The 17,770-nt window shown below is 41.8% G+C and overlaps 1 protein-coding gene across 1 annotated transcript in view; it reads right to left on the bottom strand.

Moving 5' to 3' along the window:
• The window catches only part of cdk19 (cyclin dependent kinase 19), a 36,357-nt gene that overhangs the window by 18,175 nt on the left and 412 nt on the right, over window positions 1-17,770 (bottom strand). The window contains exons 2-3 of the mRNA XM_063001101.1: window positions 13,617-13,692; window positions 3,450-3,560 (exon numbers count right to left, since the gene is read on the bottom strand). Of these exons, the coding sequence (XP_062857171.1) occupies window positions 3,450-3,560; window positions 13,617-13,692 (187 nt within the window). The remainder of the gene's footprint in view (window positions 1-3,449; window positions 3,561-13,616; window positions 13,693-17,770) is intronic.

Here is a 17,770-nt window from a genome sequence, read left to right as displayed (position 1 = left end):
ACAAAGGACATGGATTACTGGAACCATGTCCTATGGTCTGATGAGACCAAGATTAATTTGTTTGGTTCAGATGGTCTCAAGCATGTGTGGCGGCAATCAGGTGAGGAGTACAAAGATAAGTGTGTCATGCCTACAGTCAAGCATGGTGGTGGGAATGCCATGGTCTGGGGCTGCATGAGTGCAGCAGGTGTTGGGGAGTTACATTTCATTGAGGGACACATGAACTCCAATATGTACTGTGAAATACTGAAGCAGAGCATGATCCCCTCCCTCCGGAAACTGGGTCGCAGGGCAGTGTTCCAGCATGATAATGACCCCAAACACACCTCTAAGACGACCACTGCTTTATTGAAGAGGCTGAGGGTAAAGGTGATGGACTGGCCAAGCATGTCTCCAGACCTAAACCCAATAGAACATTTTTGGGGCATCCTCAAGCGGAAGGTGGAGGAGCGCAAAGTCTCGAATATCCGCCAGCTCCGTGATGTCGTCATGGAGGAGTGGAAAAGCATTCCAGTGGCAACCTGTGAAGCTCTGGTAAACTCCATGCCCAGGAGAGTTAAGGCAGTTATGGGAAATAATGGTGGCCACACAAAATATTGACACTTCAGGAACTTTCACTAAGGGGTGTACTCACTTTTGTTGCCGGTGGTTTAGACATTAATGGCTGTATATTGAGTTATTTTGAGGGAAGAATAAATTTACACTGTTATATAAGCTGCACACAGACTACTTTTCATTGTGTCAAAGTGTCATTTTGTCAGTGTTGTCCCATGAAAAGATATACTTAAATATCTGCAGAAATGTGAGGGGTGTACTCACTTTTGTGATACACTGTATGTGAATTTGTGTGTTTGTGTGTGTGTGTGTGTGTGTGTATAGAAGAGAATGTGTGTATGTATGTAGAGAAAGAGTGTGTGTGTGTGTATGCGTAGAAGAGAGAGTGTGTGTAAGTGTATATAGAAAAGAGATTGTGTATGTATGAAAAGAGAGAAAGTGTGTGTGTGTGTGTATAGAGGAGAGTGCGTGTATGTATGTAGAGCAATAGTGTGTGTGCGTGTGTGTGTATAGAAGAGAGAGTGTGTATGTATGTAGAGCGATAAAGAGTGTGTGTGTGTGTATAAAAGAGTGTGTGTGTATGTATGTAGAGCGATAAAGAGTGTGTGTGTATGTATGTAGAGCGATAAAGAGTGTGTGTGTATGTATGTAGAGCGATAAAGAGTGTGTGTGTATGTATGTAGAGCGATAAAGAGTGTGTGTGTATGTATGTAGAGCGATAAAGAGTGTGTGTGTGTGTATAAAAGAGTGTGTGTGTATGTATGTAGAGCGATAAAGAGTGTGTGTGTATGTATGTAGAGCGATAGTGTGTGTGTCTAGAACAGTGTGTGTATCTATGTAGAGTGTGTGTATTGAAGAGAGTGTGTGTGTATGTATGTAGAGCGATAGTGTGTGTGTCTAAAACAGTGTGTGTATCTATGTAGAGTGTGTGTATTGAAGAGAGTGTGTGTGTATGTATGTAGAGCGATAGTGTGTATGTCTAGAACAGTGTGTGTATCTATGTAGAGTGTGTGTATTGAAGAGAGTGTGTGTGTATGTATGTAGAGCGATAAGTGTGTGTGCGTGTGTAGTGATAGAGTGTGTGTGTGTGTGTGTGTATAGAAGAAAGAGTGTGTATGTACAGTGTATCACAAAAGTGAGTACACCCCTCACATTTCTGCAAATATTTCATTATATCTTTTCATGGGACGACACTATAGACATGAAACTTGGATATAACTTAGAGTAGTCAGTGTACAACTTGTATAGTAGTGTAGATTTACTGTCTTCTGAAAATAACTCAACACACAGCCATTAATGTCTAAATGGCTGGCAACATAAGTGAGTACACCCCACAGTGAACATGTCCAAATTGTGCCCAAAGTGTCAATATTTTGTGTGACCACCATTATTATCCAGCACTGCCTTAACCCTCCTGGGCATGGAATTCACCAGAGCTGCACAGGTTGCTACTGGAATCCTCTTCCACTCCTCCATGATGACATCACGGAGCTGGTGGATGTTAGACACCTTGAACTCCTCCACCTTCCACTTGAGGATGCGCCACAGGTGCTCAATTGGGTTTAGTCCATCACCTTTACCTTCAGCTTCCTCAGCAAGGCAGTTGTCATCTTGGAGGTTGTGTTTGGGGTCGTTATCCTGTTGGAAAAGGGAGGGGATCATGCTCTGTTTCAGAATGTCCCAGTACATGTTGGAATTCATGTTTTCCTCAATGAACTGCAGCTCCCCAGTGCCAGCAACACTCATGCAGCCCAAGACCATGATGCTACCACCACCATGCTTGACTGTAGGCAAGATACAGTTGTCTTGGTACTTCTCACCAGGGCGCCGCCACACATGCTGGACACCATCTGAGCCAAACAAGTTTATCTTGGTCTCGTCAGACCACAGGGCATTCCAGTAATCCATGTTCTTGGACTGCTTGTCTTCAGCAAACTGTTTGCGGGCTTTCTTGTGCGTCAGCTTCCTTCTGGGATGACGACCATGCAGACCGAGTTGATGCAGTGTGCGGCGTATGGTCTGAGCACTGACAGGCTGACCTCCCACGTCTTCAACCTCTGCAGCAATGCTGGCAGCACTCATGTGTCTATTTTTTAAAGCCAACCTCTGGATATGACGCCGAACACGTGGACTCAACTTCTTTGGTCGACCCTGGCGAAGCCTGTTCCGAGTGGAACCTGTCCTGGAAAACCGCTGTATGACCTTGGCCACCATGCTGTAGCTCAGTTTCAGGGTGTTAGCAATCTTCTTATAGCCCAGGCCATCTTTGTGGAGAGCAACAATTCTATTTCTCACATCCTCAGAGAGTTCTTTGCCATGAGGTGCCATGTTGAATATCCAGTGGCCAGTATGAGAGAATTGTACCCAAAACACCAAATTTAACAGCCCTGCTCCCCATTCACACCTGGGACCTTGACACATGACACCAGGGAGGGACAACGACACATTTGGGCACAATTTGGACATGTTCACTGTGGGGTGTACTCACTTATGTTGCAGCTATTTAGACATTAATGGCTGTGTGTTGAGTTATTTTCAGAAGACAGTAAATCTACACTGCTATACAAGCTGTACACTGACTTCTCTAAGTTATATCCAAGTTTCATGTCTATAGTGTTGTCCCATGAAAAGATATAATGAAATATTTGCAGAAATGTGAGGGGTGTACTCACTTTTGTGATACACTGTATGTAGAGCGATAGTGTGTGTGTGTCTAGAACAGTGTGTGTATCTATGTAGAGTGTGTGTGTATGTATGTAGAGCGATAAGTGTGTGTGCGTGTGTAGTGATAAAGAGTGTGTGTGTGTGTGTTAGTGTGTATAGAAGAGAGAGTGTGTATGTATGTAGAAAGAGAAAGTGTGTGTGCGTGTGTGTGTGTGTGTGTGCATACTGACCCACAGATCATGTTCAGCATAGTCGAAGAGGAGCCACACTTTCCGATCACTGTGAGATAGAAACACTTTCTGCAGAGCGATAACATTCGGATGCTTCAGCTCTCGTAGCAACTGTAACACACAGACACACACACACACACAATTATCTTTAGTACTAAATAAACAGTGTCTATTATTAATGCAGTTAACATGTTTTTTTGCAACTTTGTGGATATACAACTACTGACTGTAACCCGCCTGTACTGCATCACCCAGTGTACCCCAGTGAATGAATATGAATCAAAAAGGACCTCATTAACCAGATGTTCTTTAGGTAGTGGATCATTCTCAACATTGCAATGATACTAACACGGTAATAACATAATAGTGTGTCTTGTTCTAGTATAAGTGTAGCAGGTGCAAGTGTTGTTGGGATTTTTAAACACATTAAAAAGTGTCCTGTAATAAAAAGACTGGAGAAAGGCACCACACATTGTGTCTCTAACTGTCCACCTGCAATCAGTGCTAACAGGATTTGTTCCTAATAAAGAGGCCGGTATGTATAAACAGGATTCAAAAATCCCAACAACACTGCTGCACCTGCTGTACTCATACCTGAACCACACACACTACAATGTCATTATCATGTTTGTATCAGTGCAGTGCTGAGAATGATCCAGCACCCAAACATCATCTGGTCAGTAGTGATCCTGTTGTCCTGTCAATAGGGGTTGACAAGTTGTCCAGAGCAACCGAAAGATTACAGTCAGTTATTGTATACCAAAAAAATTCATCTGTTTAATAATTGCTTTATCCTGGTCAGGGTCATGGCGGGTCCAGTTCCATTGGGAAACCCTGGGCGTAAGGCAGGAACACCCTAAACAAGGCGGCAATCCAATACCCTAATTTGCCAATCCAGTCTGTACAGACACCTGGCTGGCTGATAGCACTGCTGAGATTTGAACCCAGATCTCAGTTGTGGTGGGCCACTGTAATAGACAGCTGCACCACACAAGCGTCCCTGTATGGTAGTTAAAGCTTAAAAACAATCTGTGAATGTGCGTACCAGATGGTGTACCTAATAAAGTGCTCGCGTGTATTTCTTACACAGGCTGAAATTCATCTCTGATTATATCGGCGTACATTCATCAGCTTTTGTTTTTCTGCAGTATGTCTTCTGATGGAGATTTAACAGCCTGTAACAGTGCTGCAGGAAAACCTGCTGGGATAACACTATAATGTACACACGCACACACACACACACACACACACACACAGAGGATGGATGGCAGTGTTTGCACAGTTCAGCTAATCTGCGCTCAGTGAAACTGATCCGATCCTCTGACATTATTCAGCACATCCGGAGATCACTGCACCGACACTGATCAGCTACTGCAAACTGCCTGTCAGCATGGGCTGAGCACTACTGCAAAAATCCCCCATCATCCCAATGACAGTATCTATACTAAATGTCCAATAGTATACTGTAAGTATAGTGTGAATCTTTACAGTGTGTACTACTACTATTACTTTTGATCTATGTAACTGGCTACTGAGGCCTAAATTCCATCCATCCATCCATCCATCCATCCATCCATCCATCCATCCATCCATCCAACCAACCAACCAACCAACCAACCATCCATTCATCCATCCATCTAATAGTATGTAAACACCTGACCATGAGCTTGCTGGGCATCCCATTTTAAAACCACATACACACGAAATACTAATTTTTATCCAGGTGTGGAACCGGCACTAAGGGCACACTGATATGTCTCTCCCGTAAAGACCAAGTTCTCAAAACACCATGCATCATCTGTATTTGTATTTGTGTCAGCCTGGGATTCAAACCCCTGGTACTCCTGGAAAAGCCTGAAAACCTGACATACTGTGAACTAAACATAGGTATGTTTATTCAGATAAATAAATATCCTAGTATTGATTTACTAAATCTGATATTTAATCATTATAATTAGCAGATTATGGCCAAAAAGCCTTACCTAATAAATTCATTTGGCTGTATTTAAAAAGCCAAACAAAAAAACAATAAATACTTATTTAAAAGATTTAGAAAAGGGTTTGATTAACTCCAACCATGATCTCAGTAATCCTGACTAAACAGACTCACATTACCTCAAACAGCACACACACACACAAAAGAAACCGGACTGAACCAGACGTCTCCATGGTGGAGAGGGCATGGAGGACACCTCTCACTCATTAAGCTGATGATTACAGCTCTCGAATGCTGCAAGTTCTAATTCACTTGCACATGCGTTCATCTCTCACTATGGAAACACAGGTTCGAACTGGCCACTCACTACAGTACAAACACAACCAAACAGCGCAGACGTGGTGTGTTACACGCCGGACCGAGCTTTTCCACAGATCAAACATCCATCACGCATCAGACAGAAAGCATCAGAGAAACCACTAATGATCTTCCACTGGTCAACAAATCCATCCTTTAAGTCAATACCCGAGTCGAGCAGATTCACAAACTCAATCTATTCTGTTTGAAGTGCCAATGTTCATGTTATTGTGTGTTATTGATCCTAGATGAGTTGGTGTGGTGTAATGGTAAGAGCCTGAGTTCTGTGGGTTTGAATCCCAGCCGGGGCTTAGGAATACATACAAAGGTGCATGGTGTAACATCAACCCAGCCATTAAGCGGACACATATCAGTGCACCCTTAGTGTCACGCCCGGATAAATAAGAGGGTTGCACCATTAAGGGCATCCAGCATAAAAACAATGGCAAATCAAACATGCAGATGAGTGATCCGCTAAGCTGACGTCTAACGGAAGCAGCCGAAAGAAATCGTTCATTTATTCACTACAATTCCAGTTTAGAGTTCTTACAGTTACATTTTTTATTGTGGTCATGGTAATAGCATAGTAGGTTAGAGAGTATCGTGGTATTTTCTTCCTTTAATGGCTGAGATGTGGCGTCAAATCTCTCGTCATGTACAGTCTTACACAAACGTTCAAACAATAGCCGGGGCAGCACGGTGGCTCAGTGGTTAGCACTGTCACCTCACAGCAAGAAGGTCCTGGGTTCGATCCCCAGGTGCGGCGGTGTGGGTCCTTTCTGTGTGGAGTTTGTATGTTCTCCCCGTGTCTGCGTGGGTTTCCTCCGAGAGCTCTGGCTTGCTGAATCAAACAAAGCTTCCTATTACTAACCCAAACAAGACTCACACACACTCAACCCAGACAAAACCATTTCCTCTATCAACCCTCAGCATGACTAAACCATGTGACCATTACTGAAAAAAACATGTTCTCTCACGTTGAAACTGATCCTATTAGCAGCGATGGGAAACAGAGCTACTAGGCACGATCACCTGCAGTAACGTGGAAGCTTAACTCATGAAAAACAACACAGCAAGCACATGACCCAAACACCACCAGGTTCTTTCTGTTCCCAAACTTGCCACCACCTGGAAAACACGTGGCACAATGCAGGAGAGGGCACCTATCCAGCCCCGAGCAACACACTCAAATGCAACTTCTGTATATTCTGGGAGGTAAATTGGTGACAGGTTAACATTGGGGGACATTTGTAAATTGAAGGCCACAGAACCTACACCTCTGTGCACACAATGACAAAGGCGTCTTTTAGAATTCCTTAAACATTGGCGAGTTTCCTCCTGATTACATAACACCGAGTACAGGGAGCTGGACGACCTTGGCGGGGATGGGAGGTCATGTACGCACATGCTGTACCGTTTAGCTACTGTTCTCACCTTACACACTCAGAGAGAGATACAGACCCTCTCCTAATGATCTGATCGGACTGAGGTCTGGTTCAATCCGGCTCCATCCAGTCAGATGGAGAGAGGATTACGTAATGTGTGCCAGCTCGGTAGAAAACAACAATAACACATTGCTCATGCCTTTTTTCGGAGCGTGTGCATCCTGTCTCTCTGAGGCAGCAGGACCCGGCACAACACGCCCTTTCTCTTACGTTACTGCACCATTCTCCCTCCATTCTCTTACCGTGTTTGTTCTCTCTGATGATGAGCTGCTATAATGACCATATGCAGTTTACGTGGTCTCTGAGGAAACATGTACACTATATGGTCAAAAGTATTTGGACACCTGACCATAAGCTTGCTGGACATCCCATTTCTAAAACAAATGGTATTAAAATGAAGTGACCTCTGTGTGATCTTTTTAGCTAGAACAACAGCCACTTTTTGAGAAGGCTTTTTACATCACAAGACTTTAAAGTATGTCTGTGGGAATTTGTGCCCATTTAGTCAAAAGAGCATTCGTATAGCTGGGCACTGATGTTGGTCATGAAAGCCTCAGTTGTTGTTTCAGTTCATACCAAAGCTGGTTAGTGGTGCTGAGGTCAGGGCTCTGTGCAGGTTTTAAACCAAGCTTTTTCTTCATGTCTTCATAGAGCATGCTGGAACAGGAAAGGGCCTTCCCTAAACTGTTTCTGTAAAGTTTGAAGCATAGAATTTATTTTATATACACCTGGAAACTACATGTAAGGCAAAATGATCTGAAATTTTTTAGTTACATAGTGTAAATGTTTTATGGCATGTTTGGCATACACCAAGAGAATGGTACAGGTCAGAATTATTGACCCCTTGAATAAGTGGTTCAGAGGTTCAGGACATCTGCTTAGAACTTAATGTTCTGATTGTGTAACTGTTCAGTTGCAAAGTGTCTGTACAGCAGGATCTGTGAAACGTGAAGCTGTGAGTTCAGGTTTATACTGGTGTAGTACGCACCTGGTTATGTAAGGGGTGTGTAATCAGATTACAAGTACAGACAGACCCACAAAAATCTCAGATTAGCAGTTTAACATAGTGAAAGTTCAGCAGATCAGACAGATTTAGGTAAACACAACATCCACAGTCAGTGTGGGTCAGGTGGACTCAATCCTCAATCCTTAATAAAACACTAACACAACAGAGCAGAAGGAAAGAAAGAGAGAGGAAACGGAAGGAAGGAAGGAAGGAAGGAAGGAAGGAAGGAAGGAAGGAAAAACAGGAAGGATGAGAGGAAATGATAGTCACTTTGATAAGATCTGATCCCCATTACTGACTTACTTACCTCAAAGCTTAAGGGAGATTATCTTTAAGGGTGGAAATGTTTTTGAGTGGCGTCATCCCTCACAGACACAGTGAAATGGAATTGTATTTATACTGACCCTTCTTTTCTTTTGGTCAGATATGGGGAAATGTGAATGTCTATGTATGTATGTTTCATTTGAATGTTTTTTCTTTTTGTAATTAAGTTTGTTGGGTCTTAGGGTTATTAGCAAGGGGAGAAGCAGGTATGGGAATGATTTGATAATTGATTTAGGGTGGGTTGGGGTTAAATACAATAGTCAGTTTACAATATTTGATGTTATGCATGTTACATAGTGGGTTTTTTTGTTATAATTTTTTTAAATATATTTTTAGATATTATTTGTTCTGTATTTTATAGTCATTTTTGATTACTGTGTGTAATTCATGGCTTATGTTGTTTGCAAAATGAATAAAATTTATATTAATTTATAATAAAGGTCGGATTTTGATAAGCATATTCAGCAGTAATAGACTGATAGCAAAAGCGTTTATTATTTTAAATGATGAATAAGTACTGGTCTTGATATTTATGTAATACATAGTGTATTATTAATAATTAAAAATAATTAGATATTGAACAGGCAGGAATTAGATTGTTAGATTAGATTAAACTCAACAATATTGCAACATTTCTAAATTTATAGCAGTGGAATTTCTTCATGGGACGTTACTGGTTAACATGTTTGTTTTAAATAATTCTGTATTTTAGATATAATTTTTTTTATTGATTTATTAGGATTTTAACGTCATGTTTTACACTTTGGTTACATTCATGACAGGAAATGGTAGTTACAGGTTACACAAGATTTATCAGTTCACAAGTCTTTAATGTCAAACATTCATGGACAATTTTGTATCTCCAATTCACCTCACTTGCACGTCTTTGGACGGTGGGAGGAAACCGGAGTTCCCGGAGGAAACCCACACAGACACGGGGAGAACATGCAAACTCTACACAGAAAGGACTTGGACCACCCCACCTGGGGATCAAACCCAGGACCTTGTAGATAAAAAGTTAATAAATATGCTAATTCTAGAGCTGTGTGTGTGTGTGTGTGTGTGTGTGTGATGCAATAAGCTAAAAAGGTTCATATGGCAACTAAATGGTACTGACATCAGTTCAGACAAAATTACAAAGACAGTGGGACTGACAAGTACAACGAACTACACAAGCTTTACTCAGACAAAGACATCGTTTAAAACGTTGCTTTCATTGGTTTATGTGTCACGTAATGTGGATTGGGGGTATAAACAATCCAAATAAATAATCTCTCTGCAAGTCGACATTTTTGGACATTTTGGTTAATAGATGTCTGGCAACCTTTTCATATCTCTCTCACACAGACAGTATGATGGTCGATCCAGTGTTGTTTTGTCTGTAAGCTTCGGGTCATTGTCACATTGAAAGATAAACTGTTGCACCAGGCTGAGTTTGTGTGCACTCAGTATGAGGTTTTCTTCAAGGACGTTCCTGTATTTGCATTCATCCATTCCTCTCTCTATCCCTGAGAAGCACCCTAACTGCATGATGCTGCCACCACCATGTTTCACTGTAAAGATCTGATTTATGCAGTGCGGCAGAGATGGCTGTCGGACCACCAGGTTCTACATCTTTGCACAAGCAACCATTAAAGTAACCATTGGGTGCTTTCCTTACTTTCTGACAAAGGTCCTTCTTGTCAAGATGTCCAATTTGGCTGGATGACCAGCTCAAGCTGCTTGCATTTTAACATTACTGAGGCCATTGTGGTCCTTGGACACTCAGAACTTTAGATATTGTTTTATATACTTGTCCTGACCTGCCTTTCCACAATTTGATCATGGATATCTACAGACAGTTGCTGGGACTTCATGGCTTTCTATTTGTTCTGACAATGCAGTGTAAATTGTGGGACGTAATAGACCCTAATGTGGACCTTCCCAAAGTACATTCAATCAATTCAGATTGTAACTGGTGGACTTGTAGACACATCTAAAGCATAATTGAATCAAACAGGCTGCACCAATTAAAAAAAGAAACTGTAACTGACTGGTTGACTAATAATGATTATGCATGATGATCATGAGCAATTAAGTGTAGAATAATAGGTATAACTTAAATGGGTCTGAATACTTTCTGAATCCACTGTGAATGTAAATATTTCAATACCCACGCCATTCCCATCTTTAGAAATAGCACCCAAACCCAGCTTGACTCGATTTAACCTTCCTTTTTTTAATAAATCCTCTCAGCTTGGTGTAAGGTTCTGTTTTGGCTACAGTAACTACATCAGGTACTCGGTGGATGATTTAAAGTCAGGTGAAGGTCATTCATGGTGTGAAGATGTACAGGAAACATGAGGCAGTGCAGAGAAACCCAGGTGTAGCTCTCAGCTCACTGCTCCAACAAACAACAGCAAAGTGTTGATGTGACTCCGGAGTGAATCCATGAGGAACGAATCATATATTCCACAGACTCTCCGGTGCATTGCTGCTAATGGAAACTAACTCAGCACTAACGAGAACAACAGCCATGTTTACATGATCCTGCTAATGAGATAATGAAGAAGAGATGAAGTTCATGAACAGCAGAGAGAGCAGCTTCATTCAGGATTTTAAAAACAGAGAAATAGAGAGGCTTCATCACAACCGATCAGGGTCCCGGTGGCTCCAGGATTCCTGGAATCACCAAGTGCAATGCATTAACACACTCAAGACAGGACGCCAATCCATCATGGAGCTTTGACCCCCCCCAGACATAGCCAATCATGTCTGTATGTAGATGCCTGACAGGCTGATGGCTGCAGTAGGTACAAGGTAGATGATTTTAAGTCTTGATTTATAGTGAAGGTCATTCTTGGTCATGGTCTGAAGGTGTACAGGAAACTCAAAGAAACCCAGATGTAATTCTCGGGTCATTGCTCCAATAAACAAAAGCATGTTAAACCTTACATAGTTCTGTTTATAATTCAACCCAGTGTTGCCACACCTTGAAATTAAGGGATAAGTATGGGCAGGACAGTGAGAATTACAGTGTATCACAAAAGTGAGTACACCCCTCACATTTCTGCAGATATTTAAGTATATCTTTTCATGGGACAACACTGACAAAATGACACTTTGACACAATGAAAAGTAGTCTGTGTGCAGCTTATATAACAGTGTAAATTTATTCTTCCCTCAAAATAACTCAATATACAGCCATTAATGTCTAAACCACCGGCAACAAAAGTGAGTACACCCCTTAGTGAAAGTTCCTGAAGTGTCAATATTTTGTGTGGCCACCATTATTTCCCAGAACTGCCTTAACTCTCCTGGGCATGGAGTTTACCAGAGCTTCACAGGTTGCCACTGGAATGCTTTTCCACTCCTCCATGACGACATCACGGAGCTGGCGGATATTCGAGACTTTGCGCTCCTCCACCTTCCGCTTGAGGATGCCCCAAAGATGTTCTATTGGGTTTAGGTCTGGAGACATGCTTGGCCAGTCCATCACCTTTACCCTCAGCCTCTTCAATAAAGCAGTGGTCGTCTTAGAGGTGTGTTTGGGGTCATTATCATGCTGGAACACTGCCCTGCGACCCAGTTTCCGGAGGGAGGGGATCATGCTCTGCTTCAGTATTTCACAGTACATATCGGAGTTCATGTGTCCCTCAATGAAATGTAACTCCCCAACACCTGCTGCACTCATGCAGCCCCAGACCATGGCATTCCCACCACCATGCTTGACTGTAGGCATGACACACTTATCTTTGTACTCCTCACCTGATTGCCGCCACACATGCTTGAGACCATCTGAACCAAATAAATTAATCTTGGTCTCATCAGACCATAGGACATGGTTCCAGTAATCCATGTCCTTTGTTGACATGTCTTCAGCAAACTGTTTGCGGGCTTTTTTGTGTAGAGACTTCAGAAGAGGCTTCCTTCTGGGGTGATAGCCATGCAGACCAATTTGATGTAGTGTGCGGCGTATGGTCTGAGCACTGACAGGCTGACCCCCCACCTTTTCAATCTCTGCAGCAATGCTGACAGCACTCTTGCGCCTATCTTTCAAAGACAGCAGTTGGATGTGATGCTGAGCACGTGCACTCAGCTTCTTTGGACAACCAACACGAGGTCTGTTTTGAGTGGACCCTGCTCTTTTAAAACGCTGGATGATCTTGGCCACTGTGCTGCAGCTCAGTTTCAGGGTGTTGGCAATCTTCTTGTAGCCTTGGCCATCTTCATGTAGCACAACAATTCGTCTTTTAAGATCCTCAGAGAGTTTTTTGCCATGAGGTGCCATGTTGGAACTTTCAGTGACCAGTATGAGAGAGTTTGAGAGCTGTACTACTAAATTGAACACACCTGCTCCCTATGCACACCTGAGACCTAGTAACACTAACGAGTCACATGACATTTTGGAGGGAAAATGACAAGCAGTGCTCAATTTGGACATTTAGGGGTGTAGTCTCTTAGGGGTGTACTCACTTTTGTTGCCGGTGGTTTAGACATTAATGGCTGTATATTGAGTTATTTTGAGGGAAGAATAAATTTACACTGTTATATAAGCTGCACACAGACTACTTTTCATTGTGTCAAAGTGTCATTTTGTCAGTGTTGTCCCATGAAAAGATATACTTAAATATCTGCAGAAATGTGAGGGGTGTACTCACTTTTGTGATACACTGTAAGTCCATGTCTGGCAAATAATCCATGGTAGCCTTCACACCAAGAGCCACTGAAGGTATGAGGGTGTGAGACATGGTGTAAAGGTTTTAAAAGACTGATTACAGGTTTGTAGCAACCCTGGAGTACAGTGTGTTTGTTTTTGAAGTCTGTTTTTAGGTTTTATATTCACTATACGGATCATTTCCTCCCCACTGAACAAATCACGGAATCCTTCTAAGCTCAGCATGAAAGAAAAATCTAATAAAATATTAACAGTCGGCTACTGCACACATGAAGGAGCGGGCGTGTGTTAGTCCTCAGTCAAAGTAGGGGTCAACATCAGCAGAGAGGAAGCGTAATGCAATCAGGTAATTGGATACTTGATTGGGAGGAAAATTGGAGGAAATGCAAAAAATACAAACAAACAAAGAATCAGATGGTCAAAATGAGCCGTCTTGACTCACCGCAATTTCTCTGCAAGCCGACATGGAGATCCCAGTTCCTTCAATCTGTTTGAGAGCGTACTCCTTCTCATCCTTCCTGCACAAACAAACACAAACTGCATTACTGACCTAGTTACACTAACCAACAAATCTAATAACACATGCATTCTCATACATACACTCATAGATTACCAGGTTTAACACAGTTTAACACATGAGGCCGGGCGATACGATGACATTTACCTTCTGATTGATTGAACGTGTCTAGAAATAGACAACTGCTGTGTACCCTAAACTGACAGCACAGAAGCTGTGTTCACACCACTTATACCACTGATGCTTGAGTGTTAGTGTTGCTATAGGCTAGGTGAACTAAACAGACATAAAGGGCCGTGTCCTGGGGAGGGAAGGCCAGAGGGGTATGTCTGGGTAATGTGGTCCCCTGTACGTTTGTATGACTCCTTTTGTAACTGGTGTAAATATGAAGAAGAGGGTGTGTTTGCCTGCTACCTGTCCTCGGTCAGTATGGCAGACGTTGCCCTGGTGCAAAGGGAAATTCTGTAAATTCAAATTGGAATAATGCAAAAAGGAGGAAAAAAACAAAATACTGCTATGTACAGAGCACAGACAGACATCCGGAACATTACGCACAGTCATATGATGAACTGTAAAATAAAATCTGTATTAATAATGTGAAATCAGTCGGTACTAAATAATACAGCAGCTCAGATTTCAGATGTTATTTGGCTTCAGACAAATGTGGAAGAAATGGCTAAAAAGAACATTAATAGGGCTTAAATGTATTTATGAGGATTTTAACGTCATGTTTTACACTCTTTGGTTACATTCCTGACAGTACAGGTAACCACTGGTTACACATCATTCATTTCAAGTCTTTAATGTCAAACATGGTCAGTCATGAACAATTTTGTATCTCAGTACCCAGTAAGCCATTGTGCCGCCCGGACTTTAATTAACACATCAATATGGATCTAATTACTGAAGCAGAAGTATCATTTGGCTAGGCATGGAGCTGGCGTTGTATCTCACAGATGTGCGTAAGCCCAGCTACGAATACAAAAGGGTTTCAAATCTGGTGAGGTCAGGCAGGAAATGGTAGATGAACATCTAGCCTTAGTACGAACAAGTAGCACACACACATGTAGTTTAACACTTTCTCTCACACTTATTAGAAACGATAAAACAAAACCTGTGGGATTTTTTTCTATTTTATAGGGTTCAATGTACAAATGTACAAAATCAACTGCAAATAAATTAAACATAAAAAATGCAAACAAAAACAGAACGCAGTAATTCGTTAACTGTTTTTTACAGTTACCTAATTAAAAGCAGAAAAGAACAAGCGCAAAGACTACTTAGTCTTTTAATGAATGTTTTATCAACCTTAAATATATGCTAATTGTTAATTTGATGTCTGCACACATTTCAAAACTGCTGGGAAGAGGACAAACCAAAAAAGTGAAATGTTAAAATTGTGATGTGTGTCTACATACAATAGCAAGGAGTGGTGTGATTTCTCCATTTACAGTCCATAATATTATTAAAAGATTCAAAGAAACCTGAAGTGAGGGGCCATCTGGAGAAACCTGTGCATAACCAAAACACAATAAGAAAAAACAAGCCTGTGCCTTTTTATCTGCATCACGTAGACTCAAAGTGAAAGCCATATATGGAACAGAGGTAGACTAGTGGGTGGAGCTTTGGACTATCATTGGAAGGGTGTGGATTCAAATTCTGGCTCCACCATGCAGCCACTCTTGAAACCTTGATCAACTCTTGGCTCCAGGAGCGCTGTACAATGGCTGACCTGTACTCTGACCCCATCTTCCAAACAGCTGGGATACACAAAAAAACATTCATGTATATTATTGTGTATATATGCCAAAGGCATTCCATTTAATTCCATATATCAACAACATCCAGAATTGTCTGAGCCTAAGCTAATCTGTGATGGACTGATGCTAGGTTGAGATGTGTGTTATGGTAAGATGAGTCCACTTCTTAAATTGTTTTTGGAAGTAACAGACGTTGTGCTCTTCAGGCCAAAGAAGAAAGACTGCACCTAAAACTGTAAAGGTTCAGTTGACATGTTGGGGTTTACTGTTGGCTTCAAGTCACAATAAATTGTTTTAAAATGCTGCTTTTTATATTTTCAAAGAAATTGTTAGTTAATATTGCTATCGCAAATATACCTTAAAGTTGTGATCTCATATAAAAGTCATATTGCCCACTTCCACTACAGTGTGTGGAAATATTTGGTTCCAAAACCCACCAAACATCCTGACCTCTCATTAAAGCCAGAATCAACACCTACACAATGACTATTCAAACACAGCAGCCTTAGTAAGCACACAAAAACAGGAACTACAAGTGAGGTTAAGAGACCGTTATTTTATTTCCCAAATTCTCAATATCCTCATGTAATACTGCATCCTGTACACTGGAAATGTAACTCTACAGCCACCGGAGTACACAGTAACTGCAGTTAAAAAATCAAACACAAAAATACTGGAACATATCAGTCAGGTTTTATTTGAAAAATTCTCTTGGCAGGAATTTTATCAAAAGGCACTTAAAAATTATAAGGAAACGTCTCAGAGACAAGGTCTCAACAAGAGTAAGTGCCAGTACTTTAAAGCACCACAGACACAAAGCAGTCATTCAAACTAATAAGTCAAACACCACTGACCTGTACAAACATAGTGATGTTTTTCATTATATTATATTTTACATTTTATTTTTCATTACACTTTCATGTTTCACCAACGCTTTATCCTGGCCAGGGTGGCAGTGGGTCAGCGGAATAACACAGCCCAACGAACAGTATTGCAATTTATTACAGAGCCTCCTCCCTCCACCCCAACCCCCTGCCCCAAATATAGCCAATCAGATATGTACGTAGGCGCCCGACTGGCTGATAGCACCTACCTCTGGGGATTTAGATTAGGATCCCAGCTGTAATGGGCTAGCTTACTTTACTATATTTCTGAGAGCACTATTGAAAATGCTTCTATTTTGCATTTGTTCCTGAACAACCTCTGGTTCACTTCCCAATCCTATTACACTCACTGGTCAATCTATTAGAAACAATCCACGTTCTCGGGTTCTTCATTTATCTATTACAATCTGAGGTGATATATCCACACTTGTGTTAGAGAAAATGAAACAACTTACCTAATGTTCCAGAGGTGGACAGAAGACGGGCCAGGGTGGACAGTACGGCAATTTATTACATGTATGTATGCATGTAGGCACCCGACTGACTGATAGCACTGCTGGGGATTCAAACCTGGATCTCAGTGGTAATGGGCTACCGTAATTTATTACATTTACTATATTTTTATATTAGGTAATAAAAAGCTGACAGACACAGTGGAGACCAGAAAGTCTGCGAGCACTAAAGAACTACTAATTACTGGGCGGCACAGTGGCTCAGTAGGTAGCACTGTTGCCTCACAGCAAGAAGGTCCAGGGTTCGATCCCCAGGTGGGGTGGTCCGGGTCCGTTCTGTCTGAAGTTTGCATGTTCTCCCCGTGTCCTCCGGATGCTCCGGTTTCCTCCCACAGTCCAAAGACATGCAAGTGAGGTGAATTGGAGATACTAAATTGCCATGACGTTAAACTTGTGAACTGATGAATCTTGTGTGATGAGTAACTACCTGTTCTGTCATAAATGTAACCAAAGTGTTTGTTTGTTTAGGATTTTAACGTCATGTTTTACACTTTGGTTACATCCATGACAGGAAACGGTAGTTACTCATTACACAAGGTTCATCAGTTCACAAGGTTGTATCAAACACAGTCTTGGACAATTTAGTATCTCCAATTCACCTCACTTGCACGTCTTTGGACTGTGGGAGGAAACCGGAGCACCCGGAGGAAACCCACACGGACACGGGGAGAACATGCAAACTCCACACAGAAAGGACCTGGACCGCCCCACCTGGGGTTCGAACCCAGGACCTACTTGCTGTGAGGCGACAGTGCTACCCACTGAGCCACCGTGCCGCCCCACATAGGTGTGAGGGTACGTTTCTGAAGTAATCTGAGGTGATATATCCAATAAGTGAATCTATAAGCGCTTGTGCTGGTGAAAATGAAACAATTTAGCTGAGGTTGCTGAATTGTTTACAAGATAAACATCGTCCATGTTGT

Source organism: Trichomycterus rosablanca, chromosome 9 (assembly GCF_030014385.1).
Source record: "Trichomycterus rosablanca isolate fTriRos1 chromosome 9, fTriRos1.hap1, whole genome shotgun sequence".
Classification (NCBI taxonomy): Eukaryota; Metazoa; Chordata; class Actinopteri; order Siluriformes; family Trichomycteridae; genus Trichomycterus; species Trichomycterus rosablanca.
The sequence above is the reverse complement of the archived record's forward strand: the minus strand, read 5'-3'. Positions and strand labels throughout refer to the sequence as shown.